Genomic DNA, 15136 nt, shown 5'->3' on the forward strand with positions numbered 1-15136 from the left:
TGCTCACTACTGAGAAGTCCCATTATAGGACAAAATTGCCGTTCAGTGCATTCAGGTTTTCCATAGTGGTGTAGCTACAATTGACTCATGATCTTAACTATTGAAGTCCTTGTATTAAATTAACCTGAACTATGGTCAGCATAACATGCAAAGTGTAATTTCGCAGTAATTTCATGTGTAACATTTTTTACCGATTGATAATCAAGTGTGCACAAATCAATATATAAGTTAGTGCATTTCTGTATAGAATCATTGTCATGGAAATTTCATTATTTCCTTATTTCAAATCCAAGTAACAAGCAATATGGATAAAACATTTGGCGACAGGAAGTTTAGAAAACAGAAAACTATAATAATTTCTAGTAAAATAACTATCTAATTTTCATTATTACAATTTTATTAAATTTCTGATATTAAAACAAGATGATATTCTACAACACTATTGTTCTTCGTTTTTATTAAGAATTATATAACAGTTGATCCTATATTTGAGTATTAAACTGTTTAACTACAATAAAACATTCAAGTAAGGTTTGAGTATAACAGAATTTTGTCTATTGACAATAAATAAACCCGACTCACACATCCTCGTCGTGTCTACTGGATAGTGGGACTTAATCCCATGACCTAACGTGAGCAGTAAACCAGGTGGTAGAGATCAGGCTAATCTTATACTCGACTGATACCCAAAAACTAATTACGAAACGCACAAAGAATCACAACACAATTACTCCCGAATCGAAAAACGACAAAATAAATGACCTATTTTGATGAAAAGTACGTCAAGACTAATCGATATTCAAACAAATTACTTTTGAATATTGTAGTGATCTAGATTTTATAATTAATAATTCAAAATCTTATAGCTCTATTCAGAAGTAAAATATTAGAATAATCGTTTGTCAATAAAATCAATAGTACTTTTGTGGTGTAGGTTACTTATATCCGTACCGTATATAACGCTGGTCAGGCATAGAATGTATTTCAGCGGAAGATCGATAAGGAAAGAACGGGAACGTAAAGCAATTGGTATGAAAATGAAATCTGAGACAATTGACTGATATTTGCAAAATGAACAGTGAAGTTTGAGAAAATGGATTGATATTTTGCAAATTAACTGTTTATTATTTGGTTATCAGATTTTAGTGAGACGCTCTGTAATTTCGTGTCGAATACATTCGTCCATTCCCACTTGTGTTCTTTGTTCACTACAGTGACACTAACTCATATCATGATGAGAACTATTTTGAAGTTGCAACAGAGTCAGAGCAATGTAACTAATTGAGATGATGGATTGATATTTTGCAAATCAATGATTTACTATATGGTTCTCAGATTTCATTAAGATGCTCTGTAATTTCGTTCTGAACTACATTCGATTGTCTCCACTCATGTCCTTGTTCACTACACTTTCATATAGTTATTCAACATGATGATAATTCTCCTCTAAGGCATTATGTTGGTAGAAAGTATGACCTGATAGCGTATATCAGTCTATAATCAACTTTATTTTTAATAAATTAAGATAAAATTAATTTCATTTATCTATCATGATTGATAAAAAAATTAATTAGAATTATTGATTTATCTTAATTAATAAATCAATACTTATTAATTGGATTTAATTCAATAAAAGTCAATCAATTAACTGCATGTATATTCGTTGATAGTCGTCATGTATATTGATGTGTTATTATGTGTCTTTGTCAAGAATAGAATATATACTATTTGGTTAGTGAAATGTTGTAATCTTTCCACCTCCACCACTACCACCCCTATCTTGTATCTATGCATTTATAAATATTAAAAATAACATTTTTTTTATTGTAGATCATAATTGTTGTTGTTATGATTTATGTTGTTTTTAATTACTAATTAAATAAATAATTAATTACCCCTTGTTATTTATTGTTCTTTCCAATCATTTATATTTTTTTCAAAAACAAAATCTGAAACAAAAAATAAAAGGGGAAATATAAAATGATTATTGGAAAAATCAATGTCTAACCATTAGCTTGTGCAGCTTTCTATTTTGTTATCAAATATTCATCATCAAGAAATCTAATCTATAAGATTATTTATATGAATAAAAAATTTAGCTAAAACAAGGTTCATATTGAGTAGTTGTGGATTCGTATATGATTAGAGTACTGAAATTCATCGTCACTATTTAAGTGATAATAGATTTTGAGAAGGTATTCAATATCAGCTTGAATGGTCTAATATATCCTTTCAGTAATTGGTAGGTTATCAGTTTGATGTCTTTTGAAATCACAACTGTCTAATGCTCAGGAGTTGTTTGATACGACGGCACCAATGTCTAGAACGTCCCGATTTTCAATGACTATCTAATTGAGTTCAACAATTGATGTAAACTATGAAAATAGAAAATCTCTATAAATTTTCCCCTAGTAACTATTCTTCTAGTTGACCTAATGTTTTTCCTCGTTTTTGTTATAACTTGTGGCCAGTGTGTCCAGTTAATGTATAACGTCACGACAACGCCCATTACACAGCAGTGAATTATCGATCGGATCAATGACGCATAATACCCGTACGAGCAGTCTAGAGTCCTGATTATTGGTCTGCTTTCCGCCTAGTCCAACCAGTTAAGTCCAGAACACCAATCTCAGCCTCTGTAATATGAATCCTGTATTTCAAACATACTGGCTTTATATGCCATCCAGACAGACCACATCGTACGTATAAAATAGGAAACAATATTTCTACAAGATTTGGCCGAATGTGGCTGCGAATGTGGTAGGTAGTAATTAATAGACCGTGCATAACTCAAGAATGGTAAATCGTATAATAATAATAGTTCATAGGTCAAAATACGGCTCATAATAAGAGGGACACGACTATGAATAGTTTAGTTACATAACAATTATACGATAAAAAGTATATGTTTAGTAGTAATCCATGAATGTATCCCAAAAATTACTATTCAATATGCTCATCGGGGCATAACAGTTCTGTGCAATTTTAGAACTATGTTACAAAATTTAAACTGGTACAGTGAGGAATGCAAAAATGAAAATTATTGGTATTCATATCCCAAAACTCTATTTCAACTCCCACAATTCACGTCTACAAAATATTATGGTCACCAACTCTCATTCCTTTCAAGTGGTATGCTATTAATTCAAGCAGTCTGATTACTTATTTTATTCTAACTAAGGACCAGTTCATTCTCATATTACATCTGAAAAACGAACAAATTGTTTTAGATGAGTTGAAGGTTAATGGATGTGTAAAAAGATTTATATAACTCACTTTCATCTGGAGCGATTTTCATCTTGCCAACGGTTCTGTTTTTTAACTTTACAGTTTTAGATAAAGTAAAAAGAGTGATGGGTCAAATTCCTCGACATAGTTGAAAGTCATAGGTTTGATCCCTGTTAAGGTCGTGGATCAATACTAAGAGGGAGTTCTGTATTAAAATAAAATACTTGTTCAGTGCTTCTTGCTTTTCGATAGCTGTCAAACTAAGATTGGTCTGTGATGTAAATATTAAATTTCAATAATGCTTACCAACTACTATAGTTGTCATAATAAGTTGTTTTGTCTTTCATGAACCTTATTTCTGTATTTTATTAATAAACACATCGATGTCTCAGTGATTATATACTGTCACACAAGTATATATATATAGTCTTTATTAGACTACAAAAGAAGAGTGCATGTCCTTCGATATCAATACCTAGTGACATATTTATTCACTTTAGGGGAAAAGACTCAAAAAGCTATACTTCACAAAAATATTTAAAAATAACTTTACATGTAGTCACTGTGAAGATTTCACTTTATTTAAAGATTTTACTTCCATTGATTTATAGATGATAGATGTAGCTTGATGTTTTGAATTTTGCACTTTGTATCATTATCATGGATATGGTAGTCATTTGATTAAATTCAGTATTATTTAGTGATAAAACTATTTTCTAATCGATTCTTTTAAGTTCTATGATCCTCCCACATGTTTGTAACAAATAATAAGTTTACAGGGTTTCTATCTAAAGCATACTAACTTGACCCAGAGTGTTAATCCCTCATTTTCATTTAAGGGTTCTTTTATATTATGTACATGATTAAACTATTTCTGTTTTCATTGCGACAAGTTTTAATTGTGAAAAGAACAATTGAATTCAAGAGTTGATCTAAGCTAAACTACCACTGAAAACCTGGAAGCGTTGGACGATCTTTTCGTCGTATTATGGGACTTCTCAGCAGTGCGTATTCACGATCTCGAACACAGGTCTAGTATACATCGACTCGTGAACTCAACTATTAAAATACTACAATGTTTACAAACCTTCATACTAAAAAGAACAATTTTTTGTAGATATGTAAATCCTTTTTTTCAATTAACTAAACTAATATCTTAACATAAATCTTTTACCTTACCACTGCATAATTATTTCTCTCCTGTTATTATGTTATTTTAGAACATATACGATTGGTCAATATAAATGCTAAAGGTGCTCATCTTTTCAGTGAAGATCTAAATCAATTGAAGAATCAAATGTCTTATAAAAAAGAAGTTACTCAACAATTTGACAATCTAAGTTTTCTATTAGTAAGTTATTCATGTTGTTTTATGACTCTATTGATTTTTCTTTATATATATATATTACCAGTCGGAGACAAATCCTCTAACCGAATAATAACATAATGTAATAGTGTTCTTTTTTAAATAATAAATTCTCAATGAATTCTATTGTCGATATTGTTCTTGATGTTAGTTGTCAGTTATAAAAAGATCGCCTTTTCCACTAATCATCATATCCAAAATGTTGCTTTTTTTGCTTTTTTTTGCTATCACACACACAATTCATTCAATGTTTAATTTCTTTAAAATGATCACAATAATCCATACAGTTTTCATTTAATATAGTATCCTATAGATTTGTTAATTTACTCTTCAATATATATGTATCGCTTACTTGGGGAACAAACAATAGGAATGACAATAATTGAAGGAAATAAATCTCTTTTAAACAAAAATTCAACTGATGTCAGTTCTTCTACAAAATGAGAATTTCTAACTTTGACAATACAATGTACCTTAAAGTTAGATTTTTAGTGTGTGTTGCTCATTCTAATCTATCATATAGCTTATTCATAAACGGAGTGAAATGAAAGTATAGTGTAGACAGTATCTTTCGACCATTTGATTTATTTCTTAATTCTTCTAATAAATCGTATTTTATTGTATACCAATATAAAATAATCTGAATGACTGAAAGTTAAATAATTCCAACACTCAGTACAGGATAACTGTCTGAAACTTGACGAGTTTACTGAATGAACCATTGGAATTATATTCAATTTTGATCGCTTGGATTATTTCAATCATAACTTTTTACAAACAATATCTTCTCTATACTCGGCGTCGAATCTTCGTCGAATTATTCGTTTAAATTTTGATGAGTATTCATATTCAAATTGAATAATACTTCATATTAATTTTTATTAATATTAATAAACATCAGTCTTCCAAAGTTAAATATTCAAAGTAATCTTTTTTAAGAAAAGATGGATAGTGGCCAGCAGTGGAGTCCGGGATGCGCGTTTCATCCTAGTTGGGACTCGTCTGATGGATGAACCTGCATCCCAGAGTTGATGTTCACCCCAGTTGACGAGTCCCAAATAGGACAAAAGGCGAGTCGAATTGAAATCCACTGCTAGTCACTATCTACCTTTGCTTAAAAAAGCTTGTGATTTAAGGCTATATCGAGTCGATCCGCACAAGATGCACATATGCCAACATGAGACTAATCAATTGCAGTTCTAAATAACAATGGGAAGATGGGAGTAAAAGCAACACCAAGTGAATTCAAAATAATCGTTGTGAGTTGCACTGACTGAATATCTGCAGCGAAAATTTCATGAATTCACAGTTATGAATCCGAAATAGTTTACACTGACTACTGATAATCTGAGAAATTATTAACAAAACAAGAAATTGTTCGTAAGATTGATGTAATTGTAGGGAATGGAGTTAAAATAATGTTCTTAGTAGAAAACTCTACTGATTATTTATGACGTGATAAACTTAGTTTTACAAAAAAAGCTTCTATGATTTACCTTATACATATGTTATTGCCTTAGTTTATAAAGTGACTAAAACAAATTAGAATAGATTGAATCATTCATCATTCCAAAATAAACACTTTATGGAAATGATTTGAAAGCAACATGGTAGGGAAGATAATGATCTTATAGATCATTAAAGATTAGATATGACAAAGTAATTGATGTCTATTATTTCAAAACATTAACCACTATATTTATCATGAATGTTTAAACCGGAAAGTTTAAGTTCATCTTATGATATAGTTTTGTTGCAGTCATAGGTTCAGATATAATAGACATGAAAAGAACATCTTAACACAAATTTTTAATGCGAAATAACTAACAGTAACACAAAACTTGTTATTCATTCAATACTGATATGTATAGTCAGTAATATTATTTCAAAGTTATTCTTCCTTTCTAAAAAAATCATTCGCTCAATTTCACCGATTACTTGAAGTTAGACATTAACACCATTGGATGCCAGCTCAGCGATCTGGTGGTTAAGTGCTCGCACGCGAAATCAGCAGGTCCTGGGTTCGAATCTCTCAAGGGGCGAGGTCGTGGATGCGCACTGCTGAGGAGTCCCATAATAGGACGAAATGGCCGTCCAGTGCTTCCAGGTTTTCCATGTTGGTCTAGCTTCAACTGACTCATAATCTTAACCATTGAAATTATTAAAAAAGAAATGAATAAAAGATCAGTAATATACAAAAAAGAATAACAGGCATTTACTTTTCGAATAACAAATCAAATCTTATATATATATATATATATATAGTTTTATTTATACTCAGTTATTTCAATTGGAGTCACATGAAAAAGGGAATAAATTAGTTTCGTGTTTAAAATTAAATAAAAATCCCCAGAAAAAGAACAAAAAGAACTTATGTATATATATACTATGACGTGTCGTTTTTACATATAAGAGGAAATTTCTGACTAACAATTATATAAACCATTACATACAAATCTAGTCGGTAATTTGGGCAAAGATATATCTGTTTTGAAACAAAACAACAACAAAACAATATGTCTATAATCAATTTTGATTTAAATAAAATGTTTTCTTATATTTTATCATGTTACTTGGTAACGATTTCCTTTAAAAGAGCGTGGTTTAAGTGTTAATGTATGACATATATATATACACACACGCACACGAACATACACATCGTCTAACAAACAAACATGCATATATATACTGATTAAATGACAAATTATTGCTTGTAAATCAATAAATCACTGATAATACTTAATTATTATAGGCGTGTCATTTCGTTCATTACCGGAGTATATATATATATATATATATATATAGGTGTAGCCCTTTCATATAAAGATGTATGCACTGAAAAATGTAGTTGAAAACTAAACAATTATGTAATTTAAAACATTCTATTAATGTTAACATAACCTTAGACAGTAATTTTCACCATTTGATGAAGTATTTAAAAATTAGAATAAACAAAACCCAAACTTCTCTTGCACTTGAAATACTATGAGATGTAGTTTGCTGAAATAAGAAATGTTTTAGAGGATGTTTTGAAGATTTATTGTAAATAAAGATATTAATACCCACTTAATTGTTCTTTAATTGAAAAAGTTTCTAGTTTCGAATAGTTCTACAGCGTAATTAATAGATAATAAAGAAATATTCCTATATAAAATAGTACAAACAGTCTTTTGAAAATATTATCCAGTTACGTTTCTTATTAGTACATTGTAAGCTGAGATGGATTGTAGCTAACAGTGGTATACAAGACGCTCGTTTCTTTTTACTTTGGACTCGTCAACTTGATGTACTTGCATCATACAATTGATGTTTGCTCCATGATTTGAACTCGATACCGTCCGGTTCAAAATCCACCGCGTTATCCACTTAGATCTTGGGTATTTGGACTCAATAACCAAGTGGATTATTGATGGCATTTGAAGCGGACCGTACAGGATTTGAGTCCCGGAGCGAACATCAACTGTGTGATGCAAGTACATCAAGCCGATGAGCCTCAAGCAGGGCGAAACGCACTCCTTGAATTCCACTGTTAGTCACTGTTTATCTTTGCCTATAATACTTGTGATTTCAGGCAATGTCAAGGCAACCCATTTAAGAAGAACACATGTCAATATGAGACTGATCAATCGGAGTCCTAAAAATCAATGGAAGATTCAAACAACCAATACAAAAAATGAATTATTAGTATTTTATTTGAAAATCTAAAAAATAACACAAACTTACACAACTTATAGTATTCGTCTTTCATTACATAATTCATTGTACTCTGTAAGAAACTGGTTACAGCTAAGCATGTTAAATTTATTGAAATTGTTATGATCCGAAAAATAAATTTTAATCAGAACGTTTTTTTCAAGAATCTTGAATAATAAATAAATTTATCTGATCTTTGGGTAAATTCACTTGGTATTGTTTACTTAAGTCTTCCGATTGATGTTTAGCATTGTAATTGATCAGTCTCTTATTAGCATATATGCATACTGTATGTATTGTCTCGATATTGACTATTTTATTCAGACATGTTACGTAGAGTAGAACACTACTGAGAATATGCAAACTATATTTCTAACTTCTTGTTTATTTCCGTTTATACTGAAGAAACTAATTACTAGGGCAAGGATAAGTGAATACTTCGGATTTTTACTCTAAAAACCATTACATGGAGAAACTGAACAGAAATATAAATACAATAATTTAGTTCAGTTAACTAGGTTGCAAATCCATTTGTTTTAAAATAAAACAAAACTACCAAAAGGATGGTAACTGAACTATTTAGAATGTATTTTTTGTTAGGGGTAAAAAAGACTTTTGTATTTTAATCATTCTTAGCAATTAATACATTGCTTTTCAGCCAACGTCAAATGAACATCCAAAACTAGATATTAACTAATATGGTTCTCAATGAAATCATAAATTGATCAATGTTAGAACACCATTGAACACCTGGAAGCACTGTATGGTCGTTTCGTCCTGGAATTAAATTCGTCAGCAGTGCGCATCTACTATCCCACACACAGGACTCAAACACGGGACCTTTCATTTCATGTGAACACTCAACCTATAGATCGTGGGTGCGTAATGTTGAAGAGTTCCATAATAGAACGAAATAACGGTGCTGTGCCTCCAGGTTTTCTACGGTGATCTAACATTGATTGATTCATGGTTTCAAAATTATTCAACCATCTCCACAAACCCATACTGGAAATATGAGTTTATTCAAATTATTTAACAGAATTTCGTTATCACGATAGCATTCTCTTTATATTCTTATTCATTTTAAGCTTATTAAAAGAACAATCAGATATAACTATTCACAATGTCTTGTCTAAATTCCAACTACTTATAGTTCTGCTCTAATTACATGACACTAAATGTTCACAACTTACAATATGACATTAGATCTAAAATTCTTTGAAATCTTTTATTATTCGTTGTGGGAAGTTAAATTACAATAAATTGACTGATCAGCTGACATTTTTTATTAAACTATATATTTGACAAGGCAACCAATAATAATAGAAAACATCAAATGAAATCATTTTATTTACCAATGATTTCAATTGGGCTTCTAATATGAACAAACTATTAATTTGACATCTTATTTCCAAATCTATATAAGTGTTCTTTAGTTTCCAAGTATATGTCATCAAGCGAATAATTAGTTTTCTATTTCACTAGAAATTTTTTCATTGAGATCATGAGCCGATTGATGTTAGACCATCTTTGAAAAACTGGAAGCTCTGGACGGCCTTTTCGTCCTATTGTGGGACTCCTCAGCATTGAGCATCCACGATCCCGCTCGTGGGATTAAGGTTAAGCGTTCGCGTGCGGAATCGAAGACCCTAGGTTCGAATCCCGCGAGCGGGATCGTGGATGCGCACTGCTAAAGAGTCCCACAATAGGACGAAACGGCCGTCCAGTGCTTCCAGGTTTCCAACGGTGGTCTAACATCAATCGGTCCATAATCTCAATCAAAAACTTAATAATCTCCACAACCTCTATACTAGTAATTAACATGTGCTCATTTGTGAATAGCTTCATGAGGGAATTCTCGGAGTTCTAGTGAGAAGCCGTGACCAGTGGAACTAATCTATGTCGGGTAGAGACAGGTTTCTACCTCAGTACAATGGAAGATGGTCACTATAATGTTCACATACTTCATTGTTGATCAATTATAATACGGAAAATTGTTTTAGAAAAAATAATCAATCAATCAATAAACCCATAAGTAGCTCCATGTTTTACTCAACTGTTCATCTAACTATTCTACTTAGTAACAACAACGAAATTTAATATATATAAATAATTATAGAGCTAAAACTAAGCTTAATTGGAAAAAAGTCTTAGTAACAGAAAATGAATTTATGATTAGTAGTCATAGATATTAAATATTTGAGATAATATTTGATTTTAACTATCCCATTTTTTGTGTAAATAAATGAATTAAATTTTGCTTTAGTTTATCTTATCACATTATCAAAGTTATCGGATGAACATGATTAGTGAATGTAATAATGAGTATATTTAAATTATCCATGTTGTTTTAACTACACACTGGCTGAGATCACTTCTCTATTTCTTCTTTTCTTTGGGTAAATCAAGGAACTGTTTTATTGAAAACCATTTGATTTATAATTATGACAAGTTTCTCATTTGATATTGTGAAGTAAATAATAAGAAGTAGACTGTAACGAATACGTATCGGTGTATTTTTACGTTGGTCCAAATGTCTTTGACAAAACGATCACTAAGATACTGATGGTTTATTATACAGTAAAAAAAATGTGATTTTTGATCAAAAAAATTTTCTAAAATATTATAAAAATTAGTTATTGTAAATAGAGTTCTGTAAGTTGCTTCCTACTATTTATCTAACAGATTATGAAAATTCTTGATTGTTATATACTCATTTTCTGATGTGTGTTATTGATGTCGACAGATATAAGTAGTATATATCATCGGTCGAAAGTGAAGTGATTGGAATCAGAAGGTTAAGGAGATCAAAGAAAAGTGAACAAGAATAAAGAATGATTGGTGTGGAATTGAAAGAACATTGAAGTCTGAGACGATTGATTGACATTTTACAAATGAAGTAGTTACTGTATTGTTCTCAGATTTTACTAAGATGTTTTGTAATTTTGAATTTAAATAAAATCGGTTGTCCTCACTTGTGTTCTCGTTCATCACAACTTGATTAACATAATAACATTTCACTTTTTATTGTATCTTAGAACTAATTACACTTGATAGGATTTATGATATTTTATCCTCATATTTAATTTTGTTATTATTGTAGTGAACAAAAACACCAGTGGGGAACAATCGAATGTATTCGACACAAAATTACAGGACTTGTTAATAAAATCTAACGATCATGTAGTAAATGCTTAATTTGCAAAATGTCCATCAATTGTCTCAAAATGACTCAGACTTCATTGTTCTTGCATTTTCATACAGATTGCATCCTGTTTCGATTCTTTACTGTTCAATCCTCTTGTCTCTCTGCTGCCAGACATTCTGTTTGACGACTAACGTCACATAGTACTTATGTCAATATAAGTAGCACACACCACACTATGAGTAGGGGCTGTCGAATTTCACTAACCATTAGCAAAATGTAAGATTTATTATAATTCTACTTTTATATAATCATTTCATTATATATAATAATTTTGAAGTTAGTGAACACTTAGGTAAGTACAAACTTTAGTATTTCTTCAATCTTGTCATTATTACAATTACTCTTTTATTCACATTCTTGTTTTGTTCGATTCAATCTTTTTAATATCTTATTTCTAAGCATTTCATTTCTGATTAATGTTACATACTATACTGGAACAGGCCAATCTATTCATTCTAGTTCAGTCATGTTTTGACCTTGTTAATTATTATTATGTTACATACTACTTATATTTATTGACATAAGTATGATATACCATAAATTGATTTAGTTTTAGAAAATAAATTATCCGCTTTTATTCAAATTTCAAAATTATTGTTTTCATTCAAATGAAAATTTCATTTGTTTTACTTAAATAGTTAATCAAATTGAAATTGAATAGTGATTTTTATTAAAATATGACTTTAACTATCTCATTCACTTGTCTTTATATATATAAATGCTTTCATTTGACAGCTACGGTATTACTTATTTTAAACATTTGCCGATCAGTGCGAGATACACATCATAGAGTAAAGTATATATAAGTATCTATATATATGGTTATCTTTTATTTTTCTTCATTTACATTAAATGTACTTGTAAGTTAACTGTCAAAGTTTTCTTTTTGGCTGGAATAAAATCAGAAAAAAAACAAGTCAGTGAGAATTTTTTCTTAATTTCTTAACTTTCAAAAAAAATCAGTCTTAAATTTGTTTTCGTTATTGTGTAATAAAAACAGTATAATAATTATCAAACATTGAAATCAACTGAACTTAGATTCAGAAGGGGTTTTGCGAAGATTGCAGTAATTTAAACAGTTGAAATCATGAGTCAGTTGAAGCTAGACCATCATGGAAAACCTGGAAGCACTGGACGACAGTTTTGTCCTATTGTGGGACTTCTCAGCAGTGCACATCCACGATCCTGCATCGCGAGATCCCAACCCAGGACCTATCTGTCTTGCGCCAGGCGCTTAACCAACTAGACCACTGAGCCGTCATTCAACGTTTAAGCGCCTGGTGCGAGACCGATAGGTCCTGGGTTCGAATCCCGCGAGGCGGGGTCGTGGATGCGCACTGCGGAGGAGTCTAACAATAGGACGAAACGGCCGTCCAGTGCTTCCAAGTTTTACATGTTGGTCTAGCTTCAATTGACTCATGATCTCAATCAAAAAGTTAACAATCTCCACAATCCTACACTGATATTTTTCTACAAGCATTAATCTATTGAGGATTGCAAACTAACGACATTACCAACGGTCAAACACAAGATGTTAAGATTTTCAGATAAGCAGAGTACATTTAATTTAGTGATTTTGCATATGATGATTCATATTTCTAAATTTATTATATTCAGTGAAGGTTGCAACTCATTACACGGTAATGAGTTGTTAAGAAAACGGATTCTTTTAGATCTAAAACGGTATGGTTCGAACTACAAAACTAGCTATTTTGTAAAAAAAAGTTCATTCAAACTTCATTTACCGATAGAACAAACAGAGATAACAAATATAAATTTGTATTATGTCTAACCTTAACAGACACTATTATTTTTCATGCTCTCATTGTTCGAAATCGAATCTATCAGCCATTATTTATGTCTAAAAGTAACCCAAAAAATAAAAAGATATCTATGTTACATTTTCAGTCTTTGCTGTGGTCATAAGTGATCACTTCTATGTAGTAATATACTAAAATCGTAGTGAACAGAACACCAGTGGGACAATCAAATGTGTTTGAGTACAAAATTACAGAGCTTCTCAATAAAATCTGAGAATTAAATAGTAAATCGTTAATTTTCAAATATCAGTCCATTGTCTCAGATTTCATTGTTCATGTGTTCTCATACCAGTTGCGTTCCGTTTCCGTTCTTTCCTTATCGATCTTCCGCTGAAATACATTCTGTCCCTGACCGTAGTTACATACTACTTAAATGGATATAAGTAACCCACAACACACAATGACATCTATTTCCAGTATCTGTTGGAAACCATTGGTTCCACAGTTAATCCTATTTAGAGGAGATAACTAACTTCAACTAGTGTCTACAAACCCCCAATTCATACCTTGTGGTTTCGATGACCGATTTACAAATTTCAATAGTCAATAAGTTAAACAATCGTATTTTCTACCGATTAACTATCAATTAGAAATTTGAAGTCTGTCCGACAAATGTAACTCTGTTATATTAACAATAAAATTTACTAAACATCAGACGACTGTATCCTATTTTATCAATTCAAATAAAATTTTAGTAATAACTAAATTTCATTGTTATTCAGAATTCAATAAGATTAATTATAATTAACTTAAAGTATAACTGACAACAATATTTGAATCAAAGATAAATCTTAAGCTAACAACCAAAAAAAGAAGCAATAACCTCTTTAATCCATTTTGTATTGGTTGTTTGAATCTTCACATTGATGTTTAGGGCTTCAATTGATCAGTCTCTTATCGGCATATGTACATTCTGAACGAATTGCCTCGATATTGCCTTCAGCCCAAAGCATTATAAGCATAGATAGATGGTGGCTAGTAGTGGAATACAGGACGCAGGTTTCATCCTATTTAGGACTCGTCAGTTCAATGAATCTGCATTACACAGTTGATGTTCATTCCATGACTCAAACCCTGTACCATTCACCTCAAATTCCATCACGTTATCCACTTGACTACTGAGTTCAAATAGCCATGATGAAGTTTGTTGAGAATAATACTGTGTTAAAGTCATGGAGTGAACATCAACTGTGTAATACAGATTCATTCAATTGACGAGTCTTGAATAGGATGAAACCTGCATTCTGTATTACACTACTAGCCATGACCCATTTTTATCAATCTCTTTAATCTCTTAAATGTTATTCTCTTCTTTTCCTCCCTTGAAAAAGTAATGACTTTTTTTATTTCATTAATTTATCAGTCTCAGAATATTTATTATACTTCCCTCTTTATAATATCATTTAATCCCCTATTTATTGTTGCATAGAAATTATATTTGTAACCATTAAATAATCGTATAATCACATAATCGCATGATTATTACTTACATAATATCTATTTTAAATGTATATTGTTAATTTCATTTAGTTTCTACAGATTAACTAACAATTTTAATTTCGTTTCACTTCAGTAAATTAATTTAATACACATTAGTTCATTAATAATGGAATAAACAAACTAATGTTATGTTTTGTTTTAAGTAAAAGGGTTATATAGTGTTATTTAAAATACATAATGTACAGTACTACTTATATTTTGTTTAATTAAAAGAAAAAACAATTATTGTCAAACCTTTCATTAAGTGATGTTGATTATTATTTTGGGAATGATAACTCGATAAAGAATTCTAAACAAAGATGGATAGTAATCATGAGTCAA

At 30.6% G+C, this 15136-nt stretch overlaps 1 protein-coding gene across 1 annotated transcript in view; it reads left to right on the forward strand.

Annotated features, from left to right (window-relative positions):
• The window catches only part of MS3_00006174 (uncharacterized protein), a gene marked incomplete at its 5' end in the record, with an annotated part of 262766 nt that overhangs the window by 93247 nt on the left and 154383 nt on the right, over nucleotides 1-15136 (forward strand). The window contains one exon of the mRNA XM_051214293.1: nucleotides 4449-4579. Within this exon, the coding sequence (XP_051067446.1) occupies nucleotides 4449-4579 (131 nt within the window). The remainder of the gene's footprint in view (nucleotides 1-4448; nucleotides 4580-15136) is intronic.

This window comes from Schistosoma haematobium, chromosome 2 (assembly GCF_000699445.3).
Source record: "Schistosoma haematobium chromosome 2, whole genome shotgun sequence".
In the NCBI taxonomy this organism is placed as follows: domain Eukaryota; kingdom Metazoa; phylum Platyhelminthes; class Trematoda; order Strigeidida; family Schistosomatidae; genus Schistosoma; species Schistosoma haematobium.